The sequence below is a fragment of the Magallana gigas genome, chromosome 7, assembly GCF_963853765.1.
Source record: "Magallana gigas chromosome 7, xbMagGiga1.1, whole genome shotgun sequence".
Lineage (NCBI taxonomy): Eukaryota > Metazoa > Mollusca > Bivalvia > Ostreida > Ostreidae > Magallana > Magallana gigas.
In genome coordinates this window covers 7,519,103-7,544,083 of record NC_088859.1, presented here as the reverse complement: position 1 = coordinate 7,544,083, position 24,981 = coordinate 7,519,103, and the positions used below count along the sequence as shown (strand labels likewise).

General features: G+C 32.9%; 1 protein-coding gene and 3 long non-coding RNA genes across 4 annotated transcripts; all 4 read left to right on the top strand.

Moving 5' to 3' along the window:
• Positions 1-315: 315 nt before the first annotated feature.
• Positions 316-956, top strand: LOC136269968 (uncharacterized). Its single transcript, XR_010707576.1, has 3 exons — positions 316-415; positions 578-697; positions 811-956. It is a non-coding gene; the product is annotated as an uncharacterized lncRNA (long non-coding RNA).
• A 960-nt stretch (positions 957-1,916) lies between these two features.
• LOC136270329 (receptor-type tyrosine-protein phosphatase mu-like) lies at positions 1,917-6,125 on the top strand. The gene is made up of 6 exons (XM_066067703.1): positions 1,917-2,059; positions 3,352-3,487; positions 3,650-3,799; positions 3,997-4,097; positions 4,417-4,487; positions 5,991-6,125. The coding sequence occupies exons 1-4, from the start codon at positions 2,043-2,045 to the stop codon at positions 4,084-4,086; spliced, it is 393 nt and encodes a 130-aa protein (XP_065923775.1). The 5' UTR covers positions 1,917-2,042; the 3' UTR covers positions 4,087-4,097; positions 4,417-4,487; positions 5,991-6,125.
• A 378-nt stretch (positions 6,126-6,503) lies between these two features.
• Positions 6,504-8,597, top strand: LOC117685822 (uncharacterized). The gene is made up of 3 exons (XR_010707327.1): positions 6,504-6,632; positions 6,875-7,030; positions 7,538-8,597. It is a non-coding gene; the product is annotated as an uncharacterized lncRNA (long non-coding RNA).
• Positions 8,598-9,333: 736 nt separating this feature from the next.
• On the top strand, positions 9,334-21,823 carry LOC117685821 (uncharacterized). The gene is made up of 4 exons (XR_010707913.1): positions 9,334-9,659; positions 10,772-10,963; positions 11,400-11,505; positions 20,007-21,823. It is a non-coding gene; the product is annotated as an uncharacterized lncRNA (long non-coding RNA).
• Positions 21,824-24,981: the final 3,158 nt, after the last annotated feature.

Below are 24,981 nucleotides of genomic sequence, written 5' to 3'. Positions count from 1 at the left end.
AACACGAGCACTCTTGAATATTGAAAAGAGCAGTTTGGATTCAGACTTCATCAATGCATCTTTTATACATGTAATTTTTTTTTCTTAATTGTAAATATCATATAATTGTAGAATACAAGTAGTTGAGAACATTACCATTTTTCCAAACGTTATCTTATCTTATTTTAGGGATTTGGTGATGTTAAATCGTACATTGCAGCGCAAGGTAAATACTGTCTTTATTAAAAATGTTCATCAATAAAGGAGGAAACTTACTTGATATTTGAGATGAATAAAGGAACACATGTACAAATAACTCAGTTTTGACATCGTTCTAGGTCCGTTGATCAACACTTTAGATGACTTCTGGTTGATGATGTGGACTAAGAAATGTGACAAAATTGTTATGCTTACCAATCTCTTAGAGGATGACAAAGTAAAATATCTAAGCAATTGCTTAATTTTCTGTTTCTGAGATAAATTTTTTTTCTATTTCGTTTGTCGAATCTAACGTGTTTCTCAATTAATTTCAAAATGTAGTTGTGTAATTTAACACATTTGGTTTTTTGTTTGCTATTTGGAACATGTACGGTTGTAGGTCAAGTGTATTCAGTAATGGCCAGACTCTGATACGATGGATACTAGAAACATGAAGCTTGAAGTGGTGGTTAGCGAGCCTTTCGCAGACTTCACGATTCGCACGTTTAATCTCATTAATGTAAGTCTTGATCAAACAAATCTGTATATATCTGGGTCTTTGATTATACGATCCTAAGAATATTTGGGACATTGTTTTGTGCGAATACTCTAGTTTTTCTTATATTTTATCAGGGAAAGGAGCGCAGAACAATACGACAATTTCACTTCACTGCCTGGCCGGATAAAGGAGTACCGGCATATGCTTCGTCGCTTGTTCACTTCCATTCTAAAGTCATTCATACACCGGAAACCCTGAAGGGGCCTATGGTTGTTCACAGCAGGTATGCTTATAACTTGATAGATTACCTATCAACTTTCCTGGTATCTGGGTCTTTGATTATACGATCCTAAGAATATTTGGGACATTGTTTTGTGCGAATACTCTAGTTTTTCTTATATTTTATCAGGGAAAGGAGCGCAGAACAATACGACAATTTCACTTCACTGCCTGGCCGGATAAAGGAGTACCGGCATATGCTTCGTCGCTTGTTCACTTCCATTCTAAAGTCATTCATACACCGGAAACCCTGAAGGGGCCTATGGTTGTTCACAGCAGGTATGCTTATAACTTGATAGATTACCTATCAACTTTCCTGGTATCTGGGTCTTTGATTATACGATCCTAAGAATATTTGGGACATTGTTTTGTGCGAATACTCTAGTTTTTCTTATATTTTATCAGGGAAAGGAGCGCAGAACAATACGACAATTTCACTTCACTGCCTGGCCGGATAAAGGAGTACCGGCATATGCTTCGTCGCTTGTTCACTTCCATTCTAAAGTCATTCATACACCGGAAACCCTGAAGGGGCCTATGGTTGTTCACAGCAGGTATGCTTATAACTTGATAGATTACCTATCAACTTTCCTGGTATCTGGGTCTTTGATTATACGATCCTAAGAATATTTGGGACATTGTTTTGTGCGAATACTCTAGTTTTTCTTATATTTTATCAGGGAAAGGAGCGCAGAACAATACGACAATTTCACTTCACTGCCTGGCCGGATAAAGGAGTACCGGCATATGCTTCGTCGCTTGTTCACTTCCATTCTAAAGTCATTCATACACCGGAAACCCTGAAGGGGCCTATGGTTGTTCACAGCAGGTATGCTTATAACTTGATAGATTACCTATCAACTTTCCTGGTATCTGGGTCTTTGATTATACGATCCTAAGAATATTTGGGACATTGTTTTGTGCGAATACTCTAGTTTTTCTTATATTTTATCAGGGAAAGGAGCGCAGAACAATACGACAATTTCACTTCACTGCCTGGCCGGATAAAGGAGTACCGGCATATGCTTCGTCGCTTGTTCACTTCCATTCTAAAGTCATTCATACACCGGAAACCCTGAAGGGGCCTATGGTTGTTCACAGCAGGTATGCTTATAACTTGATAGATTACCTATCAACTTTCCTGGTGGTGCCTTTTGTCGTTGTCGTTACCGTCCTTTGATTTTTATAGAGTTGCTGACCAATATCAGTGCAGTGTGTTTGTCTTGAAAATCATCAATAGAGTTACTGAACCAAAATTAACAAAAAACCTCTTCTAAAGAAAAGGTCCATTTACGTTTAAACCATGCGATTCGAACAAATATAAGGTCCTAGAAATTTTGTATTTGAATAAGTAGAGAAATTTTAGAATATCTTTAAAAACAACCACAAGGCCTAGCGCTAAACTTTATAAAAATATATCAAACAAACTTCATCCTCATATACAATATTTGTTCAAATAAAGAACATCATGCCACTATTCAACATTGAATTATATAGAAAGAATCTTAAAATACTAGTACTTATAAATTGACGATTTTTTTAATATCACTTCGCATCCTGTTATAATATAGATTATATAGTTTAAATGTTCAGACATAATTTGCACCATTGATGGGCAATCCGAAGTTCTTAACAAGAGTAAGTCGAAAAAAAATATCACAGAAAACTTTTTCCAACTTATCAGATCACAAATAAGCCTCCAAATTCATTAAATTCAAAGCTGTCCCTACAATTATTGAGCCCACGAATTTTCAAACTTTGAAAAACGGATTAGGTAAGAAAGTTTAAAATGTGTTATTTTTAGGGGAAAAATACATTGCTTTTTTGGTAATGTTACAATGCAATTATATTTATATAGTATATATTTTAGATTGTTTACACTGAAACATTTTTTCAACAAAATATCAAGAAACACTTGGAGAAAACTTTAAAAAGCGTAGACGTGTTTTCTCTACAATAAGAATTTATTTTTTAAAGCCATGTGATGTAGAAAATAAGATTACAAAGATATTCGAATGAGTACATATTGTTAAATGCATGTATCAAGAGCATATGTAAGGTATGCAAAGTAATGAATTTTTCAAACACGAATAATTGTTGGTTTACAAAAATCATAGTAGGTCACGAATTGTGATGAAAATGATTTAATAGAAATGTCGATTTGTAGCTAAGCATACTGTTAATGAATTACAAATATAGTTTTGGTTGCTTATATTAATTTTATCTTAAGGATATATTCTAAAATAAATCATCAAAAATATTTTTTTTTCATTCTTTATTTCGGAATACCTATAATTAGTATTCAATTCTTACATATTGTATTTAAGCTTTATGGATTAGATAAGAAATCCGTTGATTTTTTTCTTTTAATTCTTATTTTTATGTTCCGTACATAGCGCTGGGATAGGTAGGACCGGTACATTCATAGCATTGAACTACCTCGTCCAACAAGCCAAAGAATCAGGATACGTCGACGTGTTTGAATGTGTAGAGACTTTGAGGCGTCAAAGACTAAACATGGTTCAAACTCTGGTATAGTATTACGATATGTTATATAATTATTATTATTATTATTATTATTATTATTATTATTATTATTATTATACATTTGATATTAAGAGTTGGATTTAAACCGTAATTTTTATTATCTATAACTTCCTTGTTCATTGTTTAAACTTTATTTATTTGAAACAGGAACAATATAAGTTTTTACACAACACAACTCTGCAGGCTCTCATGTGTACTTCATCAGACCCTTCAGCTTCAAATTTTCCTCAAATATACGAAGATTTGTTGAAAGTAGATGCCGAAACCGGAAAACGAAATATTGATTTGAATTTAGAGGTAAGTAGATGTATTTCATTATGATTATTTCCAAAGCATTATTTTGAAACAATACAAAATACTAAACTATACAGTGGGATCGTCTGAGGTAAAAAGATAAAAATACTTAGGCTAGATCAAATTTAGCGTTAACTTGTCAAAAAACGAGTTACATCTTTGATATGCTGTTTATAGTTTTTTTATTGTCTTGATTATAGAACCTTAATGTAGCTTTATCGACATTACCGGGGTCCGCCTACAGCATGGCCAAAAAACTCTACAAACAGAAAGAAAAACCGATACAGTAATATCTTACCAGGTAAATCATCCTATAATTACATGTAATACGAAAGTTAATCATCCTATAATTTCATGTAATACGAAGGTAAATCATCCTATAATTACATGTAATACGAAGGTAAATCATCCTTTAATTACATGTAATACGAAGGTAAATCACCCTATAATTACATGTAATACGAAGGTAAATCATCCTATAATTACATGTAATACGAAGGTAAATCCTCCTATAATCACAGGTAATACGAAGGTAAATCCTCCTATAATTACAGGTCATTCGAATGAAATAATGATTTCAAATATCTTATACTTCTCATAAATTTGTTATTTATTTTTAGTTAATTCTGAGATGCCTGAGATTCGGGATGAAGAAAGCAACCCTATTTACATCAATGCAGTTTTCTTACCGGTAATGTTTACTACAATGCTAACTGTTCGTGTGGAAGTAAAATTGATATAACGTAATACTTACGATGTATATTTAAATGCTTAATACATTTGCGGAAGATCGTGGCATCGTGTGTTTGATCGCCGATCACAATTTATTATACTGTCGTTAAAATGTGAACATTTAAAATGTATCAACCAACCCGACCACTTGGCATTAAATTGATTTGCTTTCTTTCTGATCTGATCTGATCTGATCTGATCTTATCTTATCTCGTGGGTTACTGACAATAACAAAGAAACCCTCATTTCTATTTGATATTAATTTGAAGTCCCTTTCCTGCCCCTCATTATAACTAAAGGAATATTGACTGAGCATGGAATATAATACTGGCCCATTTATCATCAATGTAAATCTTACAGAAAAATACGAACCTACTCGAGCACTTGGCATTAAACTGATGAGTTCTCTTTCTGATATTGTCCGAAAGTCTCGGCATGACACAGAAACCATCAGTTCTACATGTATGTGCGAATAATTTGAAGCCCCTTGTCCGCCCGTCCTTATAACTTAATGTGTTTTGACTGAACATGAAATATGATACTAGTTCATTTATCATGTTTACAAATCTAATAGACAAATATTCTTGTGTTCAGTTTTTATTCCAAGACACAGATAACATGTAATTATCATTAAAACATTTACTTAGTACTTATCACTAAGCGAAACTGTTTATTTTTTACTCGCACGTTATGCAAGCTGAAATTTTAGAATCGAACTACTCTTGTGTGTCATATCTAGTACAGCAATCATGTGGATAGACTTACTTCATATAGGAGAATTCGAACATCTTTAAATGACACATTATTTTGACTATGTATGTATACAGGTAAAACACATATAAGTAACATGAAAAATATATCAGTTATATTATTTTCACAGGCGTACAAGAGTAAGCGCTCTTTCATAGCTACACAGATGCCTCTCAAAGACACAGTTGTAGACTTTTGGCGGCTTCTGTATGACGGCAGGTATCAACCATCGTCATGTTAAATCAACTCGGCTCAGAAAACCTAAAGAGGTACAACATGTGAACATAAAAATATATATGTTCATGATGTATACTATAGATTTATTATTATGTGTTTGATTTTCAATCACGTACTTTATGATATTGATTGCTAATTCACGTTACGTTCGATTGTGGTGTTTTTTTTAGTTTAATATCCAATTATTATGAATAACATTTTTCAGAAAAAAATTCGCGCATAAATGTATGCAATTATATATTTCGTAATTACTACTTACAATAAAAAGGATACTGAGCTACTATATGCATTCATAATTAACCTATATTTTTATTCTATAAATCTCAACTTTATACTTTTCCCTACACTACACAATTGAAAATGAAAATATTGAAGAAAACATTATGGGTAATAAAGCTGCATGGTTAATATCAATTTATAAATAATTTGCAACTTTCTACAATCTCATTTTGGTATAATTTCTTTCTTTTTGAAGAACATCGGGAAGTATTGGCCCAAAGATTTGAATGCTGTTTCTGAGTTTGGCCCTTTTCGGATCACTAAAAAAGGCCCTACAGAAGGGAACGATTTTACCATAGTTGACCTTTGTTGCCACAAAAAGGGACAAAACGAGGTGTTTTGAAGATTATATATACTTGTCAAGAAATAAACTTCTTAGCAATAACATGACATATGTTAATACATTCTTAGACCGACTAGGGCTTCATTATAGCGTGATTGTTTCCACAATGTAATAATTTCTGTTGATCAGACTGATTGAGATTCAAAATGGCGTCTTTATTGAAAAATTAGAAAAACTTGGTAATGGATACAGTCAAATTTGGCTAGAAGACCCACAAACTGTTTGACTAGGAAACAAAATATTTGAATATAAAACAAAAGGGGGCTCATAGGCACAAAAAATGTTAAAACTACTATACATAAAAAATACTAACTCAAACGAATACTATACCAACGATAATGACTAGATATAAATTATTTGTCGACTATTTCAATGTCATTTCTGGCCAAATTTTTCGACTGTTCCGACTTCAGTTTTGGCGTTTTTAAAGTTGATCAATGATGTAGAATTGCATCATGACCGGAACAACTCTGGTCCCCTCGTTGTCCACTGTATGTAAGTTTGTATCATGCTTTATCCGAAACAACAGTTTTATTAATGTCCAAGTAGAAGGGTTCAAAAGCACTTTTTAACACAGAGAGCCGATTGGTAATTTCAATATAAGGACTTTGAAATCAACAGATATTAAGATTTTGTTTATTGTTGGTTAAAATAAACATACAAACATTGCAATATGCTTTATCTATAATATGTTCTTTTTTTATATTAAAGTTCTAATTATGTACATTTTTGTTCAGATATATTCAACAATTGTATAAGGAATGGGCCGAAAAGAGTGGGTTTTTTGTGTCATGCAAGTTGTGTTGGAGAGGATGAAAATTGAGCAAGATGTAGGCATACATCACGTGATTCAACAGATGCGCAGTATTCGTCCAAGCATAATTCCAAATGTGGTAATTAAGATTTTTAAAAGATAACTTTCACGGAATATTTTTGAATATTGTGGAAAAAAGTTTTTGAAATCATTAACTTAGCTAAAGCCCTTAAACAAGACGAAAGAATAGACCTTTATTTCTCAAACCATAAGGTATTATTTCATTCTGTATTGCTGATCTAATACGTGTAGACCTAATATGCAAGTGAAGATGCGTGGACAATATAGATCTCTGTTAAGTTATTTTAATGAAATTAAAGAACATACTATTTTCATATAAACATTCATTTATTTAATATCATTTGATATACCTGCTTTAATTAACATTCACCTACATGAACGTCTGTATCAAGGAATCAACACATAAACTTAATATTCATTTAATATTAACTAATAACACATTGTAAAAACGACAAATTGCATGTACTTTAGATGTTTTTAATTAAATGAATAAAAATGGTCGTGATTTATGTATTCTATTGTGTTAACAATTTGTTTTTACCCTTATCTATGGTTTTTTTTTCAGGAACAGTTCAAGTTCTGTCACGATGTGGTTTTGGAATTTTTGAAACAGTTTGATGATTATTCCAACTTTCAGTAGTCATTTATGGAGAAACCTGTTTATATTCCTGGAATAACGTTTATCAAAGTTATAGTATTGAAATTGAGTCATTTACATACTTTTTTTTTATTTTTAAATGTGTATAAATAAAATGAATATCGCAAAACTATTGTTAGATACGCTTAAATGCTTAACTTTAAAATGTTTGAAATGCGCATGCTATTGTAAATAAAGCTGAAAAGGTGAATACGTTTTAGAATATTTTTTATTGAAATGATTTGTGGTTTTAAAGTATTGCAATTGGCGATTTTTCGATACCTTTAATCTTTCGCCTAAGTTAAAGTAAATATTAATAATATGTATATAAAATAAGATCTTTTGAAACATATTTTTTTTTCATTTTTCTTAGAGTTGATATTTACTCAACTTCTCTCTGCAATTACTCGCACTGAAAGTGGTGTGAATCTGTGCACACGGTATTCATTAAATGCATAACTATATGTTAAAACACTACAGCTAAATATACTTAAAAATGCAAGAAATATTTACATCTTTTAAAAACAAAAATGTCCCCTTAGTATTCAAAAGTAATTAAAAATAAAACTTGCATAACAGGAGTAATGCCACAAAGTAATTATAAATGTTATAAATGGCCCAGTAAGCCATTGTTAAACGAAAGATTTTCTTTAATTCTGTGGGAAGGGTGTCCTTAATAAGGTTTACATTTTCAGGTGATCGACAATAACCTTTTTTGGAAATTCTTTATCATTAGTGAAAACTTTTCCTTCGGTTTTCTTTAAATTTTCTATTAAATTTCCTTTATTTGCTTGAAGATCAACATGGTAATATCTTATGAGGCCTTTCCCAGCTCTCTTCTTCAGATAAACTGTAACGACTGGCACTGAATCAGGAATGTGTTTGCATTGGTCAAACATTAATCCTACAAAAAATTCAACCCCTTTAATAATTTACCACTTTGATTATGTTTTGTATTCATTTGAATTTTTTTTATCATAGCTATATATTTGTTGCACATTGATCTTAACGGTTTTTTTAATAAAAAAAAAATAATATCTAAGTACTAAGAACATGTATGAATGAAAATTAATTTGTTTTTGGTTTTGTTTTTTTTGTTTTTTTTTTTTGGGGGGGGGGGTCAAAAACTAATCAATGTTTTCTAATAATGTTTAATATAGAATCATGTTTATTCAGTAAATGTCAATATATTGAATATTAGTGTGTAGTGAAGCTTTTATATCCGTTACGCAATATTCTGACACAATTGTCCATTTTTTGTTACTACAAGTATCTCTTTCTTGTTGTCTTGACGTAGGAGAAATATACATATATCATCTAAATCTTGACTTGTAATTAATGATATCTTTCAATTTTAATACATTGTACTTCATACCAAAATATTATGTTAATAACCCTTAACGAGAAAAACTATGTTACTCGATGATAATTTGATACTTTTGTACGATATTTTAAAAACATTTTTTTCAGTTTTGTAAATGTTTTGCATTTGAATAAATCTCAGTATTATTGAAAACGTTTTAATACATGTAACTGCGTATTCTCCATTTATATACAATATGAGTAATTAAGCATTACAATATAGGAATAAATGTTGCTTATGTGATCGTGACTCTCTTTTATGTCCTCTTTGTGTTCTTACAACTATCACATACATAAAGAGAAAAATACTTTTCTGCTTTAACAAGCAATTTTATCTTAATCAGTTGTCTTTTAGAATTAGTATTTTAGATTTACATTATAATTTCAAACAGATGTTTCAAGTTAAAAAAAAAATGAAACTTTACACATGTTTGAATTTTTTTAATGTCCCTAATATAACAGCTGCAATTAAAGTTACAAATAGCTTCAATTTTTTCTTCAGTTTCACAGATAACATGTCGAGCACCATTCTTTGCTGATGATCTTCACATATCTACGAACAAACAGATATACAACTACAGTGAAACTATACGGTTTTCATGTTCCGAGGGATTCTTCCTGCAAGGTACTTCGGTGAGAACATGTAAAAGGATTGGTACGCTTCAGCCTCCGTTTCCATATTGTACAGGTATGAAAGTAATATTATTAGAATTTGAATAATATTTGTTATCAATATTTATATTGTCTAGTTAATGTTATAGTTCTCCAAGAGGTACTTATTTAAGCATATACCAAATCCGAAAAAAAAATTCTAGTATTTTGATTGATTTTTTAATTGCATCAATTCATATATATTTCATAATTCTATGATATTGATTGTCAAGAATCCAGAAGTTAATTTTTACACGATCGAATTTAAAACCCATTTTGCCAACAATTGTTTTTCTTTAAAAAAAAAAAAAATACTGTGCATTTTATCCGATTCATCGTTGTCCATAACAACAACCCGTTCATTTTGCTCAACGATATTTTTAGTTCATTATGAACATTTATTTTTTTAAAATATTACAGAAAAAACCATTTAAATCTTAATTAATGAATTACACCCTATTAAATTCACCGCACATTTTTAAACGTTTGTCATTTTTCTAAGGCGGTATTAGATCGTACAATACATTTAAGGGATTAGAATGAATGTAGTTAATCACAGTAAAAAAAAGGGGTGGTTGCTCATCAATTTTAGTGCGATTAAATATTTTACTATTTACAATTACAAATACACTATTACATGTACAATACAGTAAACAGCACGACATAACAACAATTAAGGGGTTGCCTAAAAATAACTACTACAGCATAACGTCAAGACCCGTACAATATTGTTAACATGTACTGAATCGTTTCGATACTGTTAAAACAGACATACCAATGGACAATAGAAATTAGCAATGATTCTTTTCAGAATAGCTAATCTCTGAAAATTTTTGCTCACCAATTATCAGGTTCCCTCACCTTTTGGCTGCAAATCACTTATTATATAAGAAGCAGAACATCATGGAATTAATTTGTTCTACCTCACTATTTAGAGAAAACAATCTGCTTTAATTTTAAGCTGTAAGCTTATATTGTATTAAAAGTATTGCTATCGTGAATTATACAGGATAACATTCTTGTGGTCTCCAAATGATGTTTGAAACATTAAATTTTTAAATTTTATGATCAATATTCATACTCAATCAAGACAATTTAAATTTTAAATCCGATTCACTGTGTTTCTATTGTGTGTTTTTTCTCCAATAGATATCACATGTCAGAGGCCTATCTTATCCATTAGAGGTTCACTTCAATTATCAACGAATCCACTCCAACGGACATTTTCTTACAATGAATCAATTTCATTTTTCTGCACTCCTGGATACATTCTACATGGACCAACAGTGAAATACTGTCGACAAAATGGAGATTTTGAGCAAGGCCTTCCTTTCTGTACAGGTACAACACGAAACATCAATATCAAATTTTGTAGACAAATCTTAAACTTATTTTAATTACAGAACTGTTCATATTTTGAATATGTATGATGATTTTTTTCAGTTACATTTATGTAACTATCTTGAAAAAAGTATTTGTTGTTAAGTTAAGTTTTGGATTTGGTGATGTGACATTTAAATAAGCCTGAATTGTTATTTTATCTTTGCCTTTTTTGTTATTTCACTTTATCAACAGTAGCCATTTACAGATGCCAAACATCCTGGACTCTTATGAATATACAAGCAGTTTTAATTGTTGGGTCAACAAGTATCATTCAATTATCTCAACATCAACACTATATATTTTAAGATGTTCATAACAACTTTGGGAAGCAAGCTATATATCGATGTCTCACTTTTGTCTTATCTAAGATCGCTTCTTTTTTATCTAAATTAAGCTCTGGGTAAACAGGAGAGCCCATCATTTACTGTCGGATTTTTCTCTGGAGGTGCCGTTGGTATTGTCGTCATTTCTTCCGTTATATTCGTCATCTTCTTTCTAAGGTACGTGTAAATAAAATATAAGATTTAAACCGTAAAAAAATTGTAATTTTTAAATTAATGATGATGTCTGCTATGTTATAAGCTTTACATTTTCATTTTTACATCTAGTATGTATTTTCTCTTACATTGTAAATCATTTCAACAACTTATTTAATTAATTTTAAACGCGAATGTAATAGATTTTTTTTTCAATGTTAATTTTGTTCCTTTTTATAAGAATTTTTAATGTATGTGAAATGATAAGTTTGTTAAACCGATTTTTTCACCGATTGGTTTAAATAGCAAGTTTCTAAAACACAAAATTTCACGTAAAGATGAGAAAACTTACATTTCAAAATACGGAGAGTATTTACTAGTATATAGTGTAATGAATCTGTTATTTTTTAAAGATTGAAGTCTTGTTTGGCTCCTTTATATTTAGAAAATGCTGCTAGATAAAACGATTATTAATTTAGATGACTCATTCTTGTATGCCAACAAAATACTTTTTAAAAATGTAAATATGTAAGGCAAAATGTTTTCATTGTTTCCCATACAGGATAACGAAGGTTCGATCTCTATATTTAAAAATCACATATTTGTAGCCGGTGTCGGTAGAAATAACTCAGACAACGTAATTTGGTCAAATGTTCACTTCATTCAGTAGAATTATAAGTTATACAAAAGCCTGTAATAATTCATTATAATATTTAACATAAAGCAATTACACAATTACATTTATTCAAACGCCTTACCAGGACAGCTTCTCCCAAGACAGACAATATATATATATATATATATATATATATATATATATATATATATATATATATATATATATATATATATATATATATATATATCATCAGAATTTTCAAACGATGTGTCTGTCTGGATATCGAAGTGGAAAGTGTCCAGGTATTTCACATATAGCATTTAATGCAGAATATTGGCGGGAACAGTTAGAACATGTTTTTGATATCATGTGACATTTATTTCGAGATGAAGTCTGTCGTCAGTGGGCTAAAAATAAACACTCACACACACGAACACTCTCAAAACAAATGCTTAAGCGCAAGTACATGTTTAATTATATAACCCTGGTTACATACTCCCACTCTTGGCTGAAATGGCTCCTGACATTTCCAGAAGAGTATTCAATTATAAATATACATCCAAAATACACAAATCATAATTCAAATAAAATCAAAACACATCACACAAAACTCATATTAGTATACCACATAATGAAATTCACTATGAAAAACAACCACTCCAACTCCCAACATTATCAGAATGTAGGTCTTGACACACCAACCAATGAAACGCATGTAAATAATACATTATACAACTTGAAATCTCATTGGTCAGCTCAATACAAAGTACTTGTTTTGCAACAGACAAAGTGAACTGAAATACTGAAACAACAACTGATCAAAACCATTGGACTAAACAATGCAGTAATGAGGTATGACCCCCTGGATATGGGTATGGGGAATACTGGCATAAAAACTATTTTTGTTTTTAATTTTTAATAATTTAAAGGAAATGTTTAAACTGAGTCATAAAAATCAATCAACATAAAAGCAGTTATTCGGCTTAAAAAAAGGTTCTCAGCATAAAACATATTGCGGCCTAAAAAAACCAATTACGACACCTATTCACCGAACCGATCGGGTGGTTTTCGAGATCTTGTAGACCTTCGCAGCATAACCGGTGAAACTGACTGATTCGGTAGATTATCTGCAAGTATAGTTATTCTCTGAATTGTTGTTGCTATCTGCTTCCTCGGTGCTGTCACCGACGTTTTCACTGGACTGGAATTCATTCTGAAACAAAGCTAAATCACGTTCATTAGTATCACTAGAACTATAACTATCATCTGGATAGTTTTGATTTGCTCTAATTGTCTTAGTCTTAATCTGTATAATTTCTGGATCTGAACTATCAGATTCCTGTAAATCAGATTTCTGTTTCTCAATGATTTTCCTCCTTGATACTTGTGTCCTGGAAACAATAGGCAAATCAGAGTCGCATGGTGGTACATGGTTAAATGGTAGGAGCATATTTCTATGTAATGTTCTAGTTTTTCGACTAGTGATACTCTGTAGCATAAAAACTGGAATGTCTGAATTAGGAATGTCTTTGATAACATAAACATCTGAATCCCATTTGTCAGCTAGTTCGTTCTTTCCTTTTAACCCAACATTCCTAACTAAAACTCTATCTCCTATTTCAAACCTACTAGACCTTACTCCCTGGTCATAATTGCTCTTATTTTCATCAGAAATTCTCCAAGCTTCCTTGAAGGCTAATATGTATGCTACTTTCATCCTATCCCTAAGTTTTTGTACGTAAGTATGATGGTCACCTTCCTCCAAGTCTGAGTCGACTCCGAAGAAGACATCAATGGATAATTTAGGATGCCATCCAAACATCAAGTAATGGGGTGTGTATCCCGTAGCATCACTCTTAGTGGCATTATATACCAAAGGTGTCACATGAGATTTCCAGTCGGATTTCTGTTTCTCACTTAAAGTTGAGAGCATTTTAATCAGTGTTTGATTAAACCTTTCAGCGGAACCAATTCTCATGGGATGATATGGCGTAGTTCTGGTTTTTTTTTATACTTATGAGCTTACAGAGTTCTTTAATAACCTTTGATTCAAAGTTTTTCCCTTGGTCACTGTGTAGTTTTTCAGGAAAGCTATAGTGGAGAAAGAAATTATCATACAAAACTTTAGCAGTAGTGTGAGCTGTTTGATTTTTGCAAGGTATAGCTTGAGCAGACCTGGTAAAATGATCAGTTATCACTAGAATATTTTCAAATCCACCTTACGATTGCTCTAAACTCATACATTCTATGTAAACTAATTCCATGGGTCTAGTCGAGACAATTGGAATAAGCTTAGCTGCAAGCCTAACTGGGGTCTTACTGCATATGCATCTGCTACAAGTTTCTATATGATTGCTGATATCCCTTTCCATTCCTGGCCAATAGAAACGCTGCCTGGCTAATCATAATGTCTTATCCTTTCCGGGATGTCCTACATCATTGTGGATTCCTTGCAATGCTTTCACTCTATAACTCTGTGGGACAACTAACTGTAGAAATTTCCTATTTCCATGAAATGCGGTTTTACACAATATTCCATTGACTACCTTGAGCTTCTAAAAAATCCGTAGATACTTCTGCACCTCTATGGATTCCCTCTTCACATTTCCTCCCTTGGGGCGGAAACCGCTTTTCAGGATTTGGACAACCCGATGTACATCCTCATCTTTTGACTGCTCATCTATCCAGTCAGTGGTGTTGAGTGTGTTAGTAGGGAAGCTCTCCTCATCGGCTGTTTGAGTTAAACCCTCCTCCGAGATCACCTGACAATATGGTAACTGGACACTTGCAGCTTGGCACAAGGCTTTTACTGTATCTGAGTAAATAATAGGTTTCCGGGAGAGACCATCTGTATCACCATTCAAATGTCCACTTCCGTAAGATATCTGGAAGGTACAGTTTGCAAGGGAAGCAACATACCTTTGACCTGTGGCATCCCACTTGGCTTTGGATAAGATGTAAGTCAAGGGGTTGTTATCTGTGACTACCTGAAACTGACTGCCATATAATTAATCGTGAAGTTTGTCGCTAACCGCCCACTTCAAAGCCAAAAATTCCATATGCAATTACCTTTAATTTCCTTTCCTGTCCTTGATATAAGACAGCGCCAAGCTCTTTTGCACTGGCGTCTGTATGTAACACAAAAGGTTTGGAATAGTCTGCATACACAAGCACTGGTGGACTTGTCAACTTTTCCTTAATTGTCTCAAATGCTTCCATCTTCTTCTCGTACCATTTCCAAGGAACTTCTTTAATCGGTTTGTCTCCTCTTCTTGGTGTCTTTCTTCTTTTAGTAATGAGTTCAAGGGTGCTATTATCTTGGAAAAGTCCTTCACAAATCGACGATAATAACTCATGAAACCAAGAAATTGTCGTAATTCTTTGACATTTGTCGGAGCTGGGCAGTCTTTGACTGCTGATATCTTTTCCGGATCTGTAGAAATCCCCTGATCTGAAACGATATGACCCAACTATGAAATAGACTGTTTAAACAATTCGCATTTTGATGGTTTCAGTTTCAATCCATGGTGTGCTAGCTGTTTCAAAACTTTTCCCAATCATTGACAATGCTCTTCAAATGTTTTAGAAAATATCAAAATATCATCAAGAAAAATCCAGCATTCTTTAAGATGAATTTCCCCCATACATTTTCCCATTAAGCGTTGAAAAGTAGCAGGAGCATTTGTAAGCCCAAAACACATCCTATTGCATTCGGAAAATCCTATGATACCTACCGAAAAAGCTGTTTTGTGTTTATCCTTCTCTGCTATCTCCACCTGCCAATATCCAGATCTGAGGTCTAATTTGCTGAAATACTTTGCTCCACTTCAAGTATCGACAATGGTATCAAAACGCGGTAGCATAAAGCAATCTTCTTTCGTTTTCGAGTTTAACATTCTCATGTCAATGCAAAAGCGAAGAGATCCATCGGATTTACGGAGTAACACAACATTTGAAGAATAGTTACTATTAGATTCTCTGATTACCCCTGAATCTAACATTTCTTTAACATGCTCTCTAACATCTTCTAACATATTAGGAGGTATTCTCCTGTATGGTTGTTTGAATGGAGTTTCATCCTTGAATTCAGTTTTATGTTGCACTAAGTCTGTTTTACCCAAATCTAAAAGACCTTATAAAAAAACATGACTTTTTTCCTTGAGAAGAGATATGACTCTTTCAGGTTGCTCTGTATTTAATACATTTGAGTCAATCTTAACTCCAAGACTGAATGGATCACTTGTTTCCAACTCATCACTCTGCTGAAAATGAACAGAATTATTGACAATCTTAACTTCTTCTAAGTTACAAAGTATCATACCACGCTTAATTGTAATCGGTTTAGCAGTGATATTACAAACTGTAACCTGTACTGTTGGTTCCATAGAACCTGACAATTAAACCACTCTTGGACACACTGTAAACTTTAAATCGTTGTCACATTTTTCTGTAATCAAAGTCCAACTTTCTTTTCTATGTACACCATTTGTTCTCCCTTTTACAACAATGGATTTGTTTGGTTCAATCATGACACTTTTCTTACACATCGATATACTAGTAACCTGGTAAGATTGACACTTTAAAGTATCTAATGCCCTTTGCCATTGTTAAGAAATGCTAGTACCTGAAATGTTGTTACTCACTACATATTCTAAGTACATTAGTACCAATGATAATTGGACACTTTTTGTTGAATTCTGTATCTTGTACTACCAACATAGGCACAGAGAACTCAATATCAAGGAATGGAATCTTTAAAGTACATTCAATATACCCCTTGTATTGTAACAGTGAACCGTCTGCTACTGATACTTCCAAACCTAGATTTGCAAAAGTTTTCAACTCTGGTTGATTTTCTAATAATTTGTACCCTGTTAGTGATATAGTTGATACCATAGAACCACTATCAATAAGTGCATTCATCTTTCACTCTGTATTTCAATCATAATTTCATTTGACTCACCAATTAACTCACACATAATCTGTTGGCCTTGAGTGGAACTGGTCCCTGATCGGCCATCCACAGAGACCTTTACATGTTTGGGGGTTTACCTGAATTATTTGAGTAGTAACCTCCCCTGTTCTGTCTTCTGTCTTGGTATCTGCGATCATAACTATGTCCTCTTACTTGGCTAAATTTACCTTTATAGTTGCCTCGACCTCGTCCATTGCTGCCTCTACTCCATCCTCCCTGATAATTGTTATTCGACCCAGTCTCTTTTCTAGTATATAACTTGGCTAATATCTGATTGAACTTTTCATCTAACTTACCATCAAGTGTCTTCTCCATATCTTCCATTTTCTTTTTCATCTTCTGTTCAAGTACCTGTAAATCTGTTACTGTTGACATACCATGTTGATGTACAACTCCTTTCTTCTCATCAGCTCTGGTACTAATAGACAAATCTTTTTCAACCCTTCTAATTTCTAACAACAACTTATCATATTTGATAATGGAGTCATATTTATGTCGGGTCTGACCTTTAAGTTTTTCTGATCTTCAAGAGGTCCAAAACTTATGTCTAAGTAAGTCATTCTTAGAAATTTTGTCAAGATACCCATTGTCTATTGCATTCTGCAACATTGTCTCTAATCTACACCCAAAGGAAGAAGCACATCTGATGAATTGATAAGCACCAAAAAATTCCTGCATAATCATTCCATTATCGGAAACTTCCCCAAATAGTATGTCAAGTTTTTCTAGTATATCTCTTAATCTAGCTTTCTTTCCCAATGGAATCAACATTTGCTTGGCTGTACCCCTTAAGGACCTTCTTACACTCTGAATGGTGCGGGATAATTTTCTTAAACATTGTACCTCGTAACGCCACTCTTTATACGACACGTCTCCCTTCTACGGTGGATCATCCCCAGAGAACTGTGGGATTCTTAGAAACTGTGCTTGATTGACTTCATACACATGAGTAACACTACTTTCATCTCTTTCACTGTAACCCTTTTTTCTTTCATCTTGAGATGAAACTTTGGTATTAACTTAAATTTCACACCATTAAGCTCATCATCGTTTTCAAATTGTTTAATTAGAGGTGGAATTTTGGTATTAATTTTAAATTTTACACCATTAAGTTCATCATCCTTTTCAAATTCAAATTGTTCTGAAAGTTGGTCAGTAGGAGAGACATTCTCTTCAGTCATAACTGACTTGGATCCCTATCCCCCATTTTAGGTGTACTAGCATCAGCACCAGCAAAATCTATCTTATAATCCTCCTCTGAAAACATCTCTCGACCTTTCTTATCAACTAACATCTTAATTCTATCAGCAATAGAATGATCAGACATGACAGATACCAACTGAACTTAGACCTTCACAAGCACAATTGAACATATGGAAACACAATTAATCAATACAACTGGAATATAGCACTGAATCACTGAAACCAATCCAAAAAAATCACACAACCACACACAGACTGGCTCGGTAAACACACAGGTTGTTTTGTCACTACGTCTAACTACTGATTAGTACTTCAGAAATGAGTGCACATAGTGTTAGATACATGCAGGGTATTAGCTATGATTGGTACTGACTTAACTAACATTTCGAAAAATTAACATAACAGCAAGATTTGAACAGAAACATTAGGCCAAACACAACCCTGAAATCAAATGATGAAATAACATTCAAAATAAACAAAATCTTTAAACAGAATTTGAAAAATAAAACAAGAACTGCAGTAGGCCTTTGATAAACAAATGAAATAAATGAAAATCATAAACACAGCGAATCTAAATAAACAAAATATAAATCAGGAAAATTGAAATCGAAAGAAACAGGAAATCAAAAACAGCTGATTGAAGTTTCTGTAAGTAAACAATTAAGTCGGGTTCGGATTCAGGAGTTTCAAAACACAACCACGTGGATATGGAATATGCACTCTACACAGACAGACACGTCACACAGAGTAATAAATTAGTATGCATACTGGGTAAAATTACAATGCATTATTTACGGTACATCTTTTCTTTCGCTTCCGTCGCTTTCAAAGCTGTAACTTTGGCCTTTCCAATGATATGGTTGAATGCTCACACCTCGCAGTTACTCGATCATGTGATAACGCACCTTTGGATCCGCGCGTTTTCCCGCCAAATTCCTTGTGGTCCGTGAATAACGGTACTGGCCAGGTTTCACAAATATTCACAATTTAACACAATAAAACACATTTTCCGCTTCCATTTCGAACTGATTACTAACATATCAATTTTACATATTTAACTATATAGACACAGACGAAACTCTCTTCCTAGGAGGCACATAGAGAATCTTTACCTTTAAGAATTCTATTCAAGACAGACAATATATATATATATATATATATATATATATATATATATATATATATATATATATATATATATATATATATATATATATATCATCAGAATTTTCAAACGATGTGTCTGTCTGGACATCGAGGTGGAAAGTGTCCAGGTATTTCACATATATAGCATTTAATGCAGAATATTGGCGGGAACAGGTAGAACAGGTTTTAGATATCATGTGACATTTATTTCGAGATGAAGTCTGTCGTCACTGGGCTAAAAATAAACACTCACACGTACACGAACACTCTCAAAACAAATGCTTAAGCGCAAGTACATATTCAATTTTATAACCCTGGTTACATATTCACCAATATTTTGTTGAAATTTTTATACTCTTATGAACCACGAAAAATAATGTTCAGTCAAACTTCGGTATCTTGAACTTGACGGGACTGTTTAAAAACTGTCGAAAACAATTATTCGAAATATCGAGGATAAAATACTAAAAATTAAGTGGTTGAGACCAACAAATCACTTCATCATACCCATTGTATTGGAGTTAACAGTGTTCAACTGTACTTAGTAAATGGCTATATTCAGAAATATATTCATGTTTCTAGACGGCGACTCTGTCAACAAAAGAAGAAAGAAAATGCATGGTATAATGGAGGAAACCATCAAATAGATGATAATGGCCACGAGTATTCCGGAATAGAATACCAATCCAGTGACAGGGAGAACCAAAATCCCAACGTTACAGAACCCCCGGTCTCGGTCAGTGAGGGACACTATACAGAAACAAAATTTGATTCTGACGACAAAGACCATCACTACACCAAACTGAATGAAATAAAGATGAGTCAATTAACGGAAGAAACTGCTGATAGACCGGTTCAACTTTAGAATTTTTCAGTGATCAAAGTAGTATGGAATGCTTTTCTCAAGATTTCCATTTTTCTAATACAAACACAATTTTTCGTCTAATACTTATTTGTAATTATAAGTGTGTGATTTGTATAATGATTTAACGCGAACCCCTTTTGATTACCAAATTTGTAAATCAAAATTATGAATTAAGTTTAGTTTTGGTAAGATAAAATGATCTATCATATTTTTATCAATTTATGTTTTGAAGAATGACTCCCTTACGAACCAGTTTCAAATATTTAATGTGTAGCTTTATGGTCCATGTGGTCCACATCTGTGTCCTTTTGATCAAATTGTACATAAATCATCAAAATTAAATCCATAACTGTTATACAGTTCTTAGAACTAGTTTAAAGCTTTGTTTTATTTGAAGGTACAAAACATGTTATAAAATGGCCACAATCGTTTAGCGTTATATTACTACAGTCGAACTTCTTTCTCTCAAACTATGGAACTGTTTAAAAACTTCGAGATATCCGAGTATTCGAGAAACCGAGAGTAAAATACTTTAAAAATAAGTACTAGTAGTTGGGACTTACAAATCTCTTAGACATATCCATTGTATTCGAGATATCAGTGTTCGAGATTTCAAAGTTAAACTGTAATTTATATTTAGTACACAACTATGAACTGTTTAGATTCCGGCGATTTTCATGTATGAATAGACTTAGATATGATGTTAACGTAAATATTTATAACGGATCCTCTACACTTCGTGACTTCTACTTTTTATGACAGTACGTGACAATATGGCGATTTTAGTGCATTGTGAAACAGTTTATATCGTCAAATGTTGTGGTTTTTAATCTATGTGGCGCTATGGTTTACCAACCCGCAGGTTCTAAGTTCGAATACTGCGGGACTTTTATTTTCATTTACAGCGGTAAAAAAAGGTTAATCCCCCCAATAGATTTTTTGGGGTCAAATTCAAGTCGAACACATGCTAAATATCCATACCTTTAAGTAACTTAGAAGAATGAGCTGAATTTTTCCCATGTGGGTGGAGGACCCTTAAAGCGAAGAACTCCATATTTGGAAATATTTTTTTCTACGTTTTTTTTACAAAGCTTATCTTCTTTAAAAAAAATAATGTATAGTTGTAAAACGACAACGACGCCATTGGGTCATCTAAACGGGTGCAAATGTTTTTCAAGTTCAATCACAAAGGTAATTGTTTTATTTTTTATCAAACGGATAGGAGTACCAATAATGACATTGCAATTTTTCTTATTTGTCACATATCAAAATGACCAATATAACAATGCATCATGTGATTTGATTTGATTTGATTTGTTTTGAACATTATTTTGCTAAATAAATCAAGAAAATTTGATTTTTTATATCTTTTCTTGCCCAAAGACTATGCTTGTAATAATATTTTTTTAGAAATCGTGCAAAAATTTTTTACATTTTCATTAAATACTAACGCATAATAAACAATTAGCTTCTTATTGTATTCAACGCTTGTGCCATATAATGTTTATACTTTTAAAATATATATTTATATATAACATACATTTATTAGCTTTTTAATATTACTCCTGTTTAACATAATGGTTGTATCATAGCATATTGTAATGAATATTTAATTAATTACACTTTGTAATGAGAGATTATTGTTGCACATATCTTAACGTTTATTGATTAAACAATTGCAATATTTATGTATTTATTTATCTAAAACGAATTCGTTTAAACACTGATAATAAATATACATGTATATTGATACTGTTATTGTCTATCTAATTTTTTAACTAATCACATTTCAAAATAAATACCCTTTTTATAAAATAATGAGTTTATGTGCATGAGATTTGTTTAAAGTTTAGTTCGTATAGCTCAAGGATTTTTTTTATTTAAAAACTACCATCTGATAATGAATCTCAAAAAAGTATGCAAGATAAAGTTCCAATGATACTGATTTTTAACCGGGGGGTCCAACGGAACAATTCGGTTATTGAAATGGTGAAAATGGCAGGCGGCCGGGCGGGGTTGGCGGCTGCCAAAAGGGTACCCTCATTGTACGGATGACTCCTACAGTTTTCAAGTTAGGACGTTGTTCTTATGCAGATCAATTGTTCATACATTAGAGGTGTGCATATTGCTAGGATTTTGATTTCAGATAATTTATGGAAAAAAATACCAGCTTTTTAACTTAGTCATTTTTTGGCAAAATATTGCACATAGGGTACCGTCAGTGTACGGATAACTCCTCCTACAGTTTTTCTTTTGCAGATCAGTTGTACATACATGTATATCAGAGGTGTGCATATTGCTAGGATTTTGATTTTTTATAATTTATGAAAAAAAATACCAGCTTTTGAACTTAATAGTCATTTTTTGGCAAACTGTTGCATATAGGGTAATCCTTTTCAGTGGATACGGTAAGTAGTGTTTATCAATTCAGGGTTGACATATTACATTTTTGAAGTTTGTATGGAAACTGTATAAAAATCAGGGTAAAGTCGAAAGTCAAATTCAAAAAAAGAATAGTTGAGATGAGGCAAGGCAGTGTAAGAAAGGATTTTTTATATGAAAACTTTCATCATTTAATACCGCGGTATTATGTTCATACACATTAAACATTAAACAAACGATTGCATGCACTTAGACTTTAGTAAGAGAGATAACTCTCATAAAATCATACAACATTAAACTATTTAGGTTTATCTGCAAAATATCTTTCATGTCTTACATCAAAATATGTCTTACATTGACCTTTTTTATCACAAATTTTATATGTACATTCATGAATGATATTATTTTTATATTCAAATTATAATCCTACATAGGCGCATAAGGAACAATTTAATATTTAATGATTATTTGCCAAAGTTTTGATATATTTTTATTTGTAGTTGATATTTCTTATTAGATATACTGTGGAATCATTAGATTTCGTGGTGGCTCAACTTTCATGGAATTCGTGGGTACCTCTCAACCACGAATAAACGTCCTCCACGAATTGATAAAGTAGAGTTATAAAGTCATACTCCCTTTTGTGTATAAGAAAATACACAAAATTTCATCCCCATAAACCTATAAAATTTCAGCAATTTACTAAAATCGGCCCCCACGAATTTTGATGATTCCACTGTATATAGCTCATATAACTACAACTTATAACTAATTAGATTGTGGTGTGGTAAACTAGGAAAACTTGAACAATAATTGTACAAATATATACCAGAAAAATACATATTATTTCATGGATTTTTTTCTCTCTCTATAATAAATAATTAATCCTTTGATACTGTAGAAAAAAACTCTCCAACAGACTCGAAAGAATCGTCTTGCCAGTGCAATGATCTCTCAGGAAGTGGCAACTGTTTATTACGTAAGTAATAGACACTGTTAACCCACCTTACCCCCCCCCCCCATAAAAAAAAGAAAAAAAAAAGAAAAAGAGACGCTTTCAAAAATGAAAAAAAAGGACAAAAACCATTTTTTTAATATATAAAATGGTTCGTTATTTCAACATAAATGCATGGCAGTAATATTATTTTCCATTATATCCTTAACTTGACTATGTAGGCACGGTGCGTCTTTTTAGCCCAATGAACCCCAATGATATCCCAATGATACCCAAATACACCTAATGACACCAAATGATATCCCAATGAACCCCAATGATACCCTAATGAACTTTGAAATATCAATACCCCAATGAAACTAAATGTGTGCATAGTTAAAAAATCTTCCGCGCAAACGTGTGAATAAACACCGTATATGTATATAATTAATCCCAGATACACCGAATATTAGAATTAACAACAAGCAAATATGCATTAGAAATAATTTCCGATAATAAGACTGTAATAACAATTAGTGGCGAGTTTTGTCACAATCTACTTATACAAAGTAAGCCCATACCGGCGGAACTCAAGGAACACTACCCACCTACAGGGGTGACCTCCCCTGGCCACTGGCGCGACTGTGGTGGGAACAGTCCTCTGGGTGCCCACCAGAGTGACTGCCACAACCCAAGGAGGAAATCAAGTTCTGACTCGGGCCCTAACTCTTACCTGCCTTCCCTGGTATAACCCACCTGGCGATAACACACCCCACAGGGGTAGGCCCCCCAAACTTGCCCCTGGCACCAAGGGTCAAGCCGGTCCTTCATGTACCAATGAAGTGACCCCTGAATCCTCCCCAGCACTGAGGATGGATACCCCCCCCCCGAGTTTTGAGACAGACATAAGAGAAATCCTTCTTCGTGGTAATCCCCGGATTCCGCCAAATGAACTTGTCTGTACGAGTTCACCCGCCACTAAATCGCGATGCACGTGTATGCTTAAACTGTAAATTATTTCACCCACCAAGCCTTACCATATGCATAATTAATGTTAAAGTGGACTTAATAAAGGAACAAAATTTAACATACTAATAATTATTGATCATCTGGGAATACAGTGGTGTTTGATGATGAACACACCATGGTTTCAAGCCCCCCCCCCCACCCCTGAAGGCCATTGAGGAATGCTGCATTGCCCAACTCATTAAGATGTGTTCCGTCATAACGGAACAGCTGCTTTTAAGCAAAAGTGATTGTTTGGTGCCTTATGATCAGACCCCCCTCTCGTCTAAGAAATTGCTTTACAGCACGATTTACAGCTTTGCGTGTGGCATCAATCTTACTAGCTGATTTTGCATTGTGCCAGTACAATC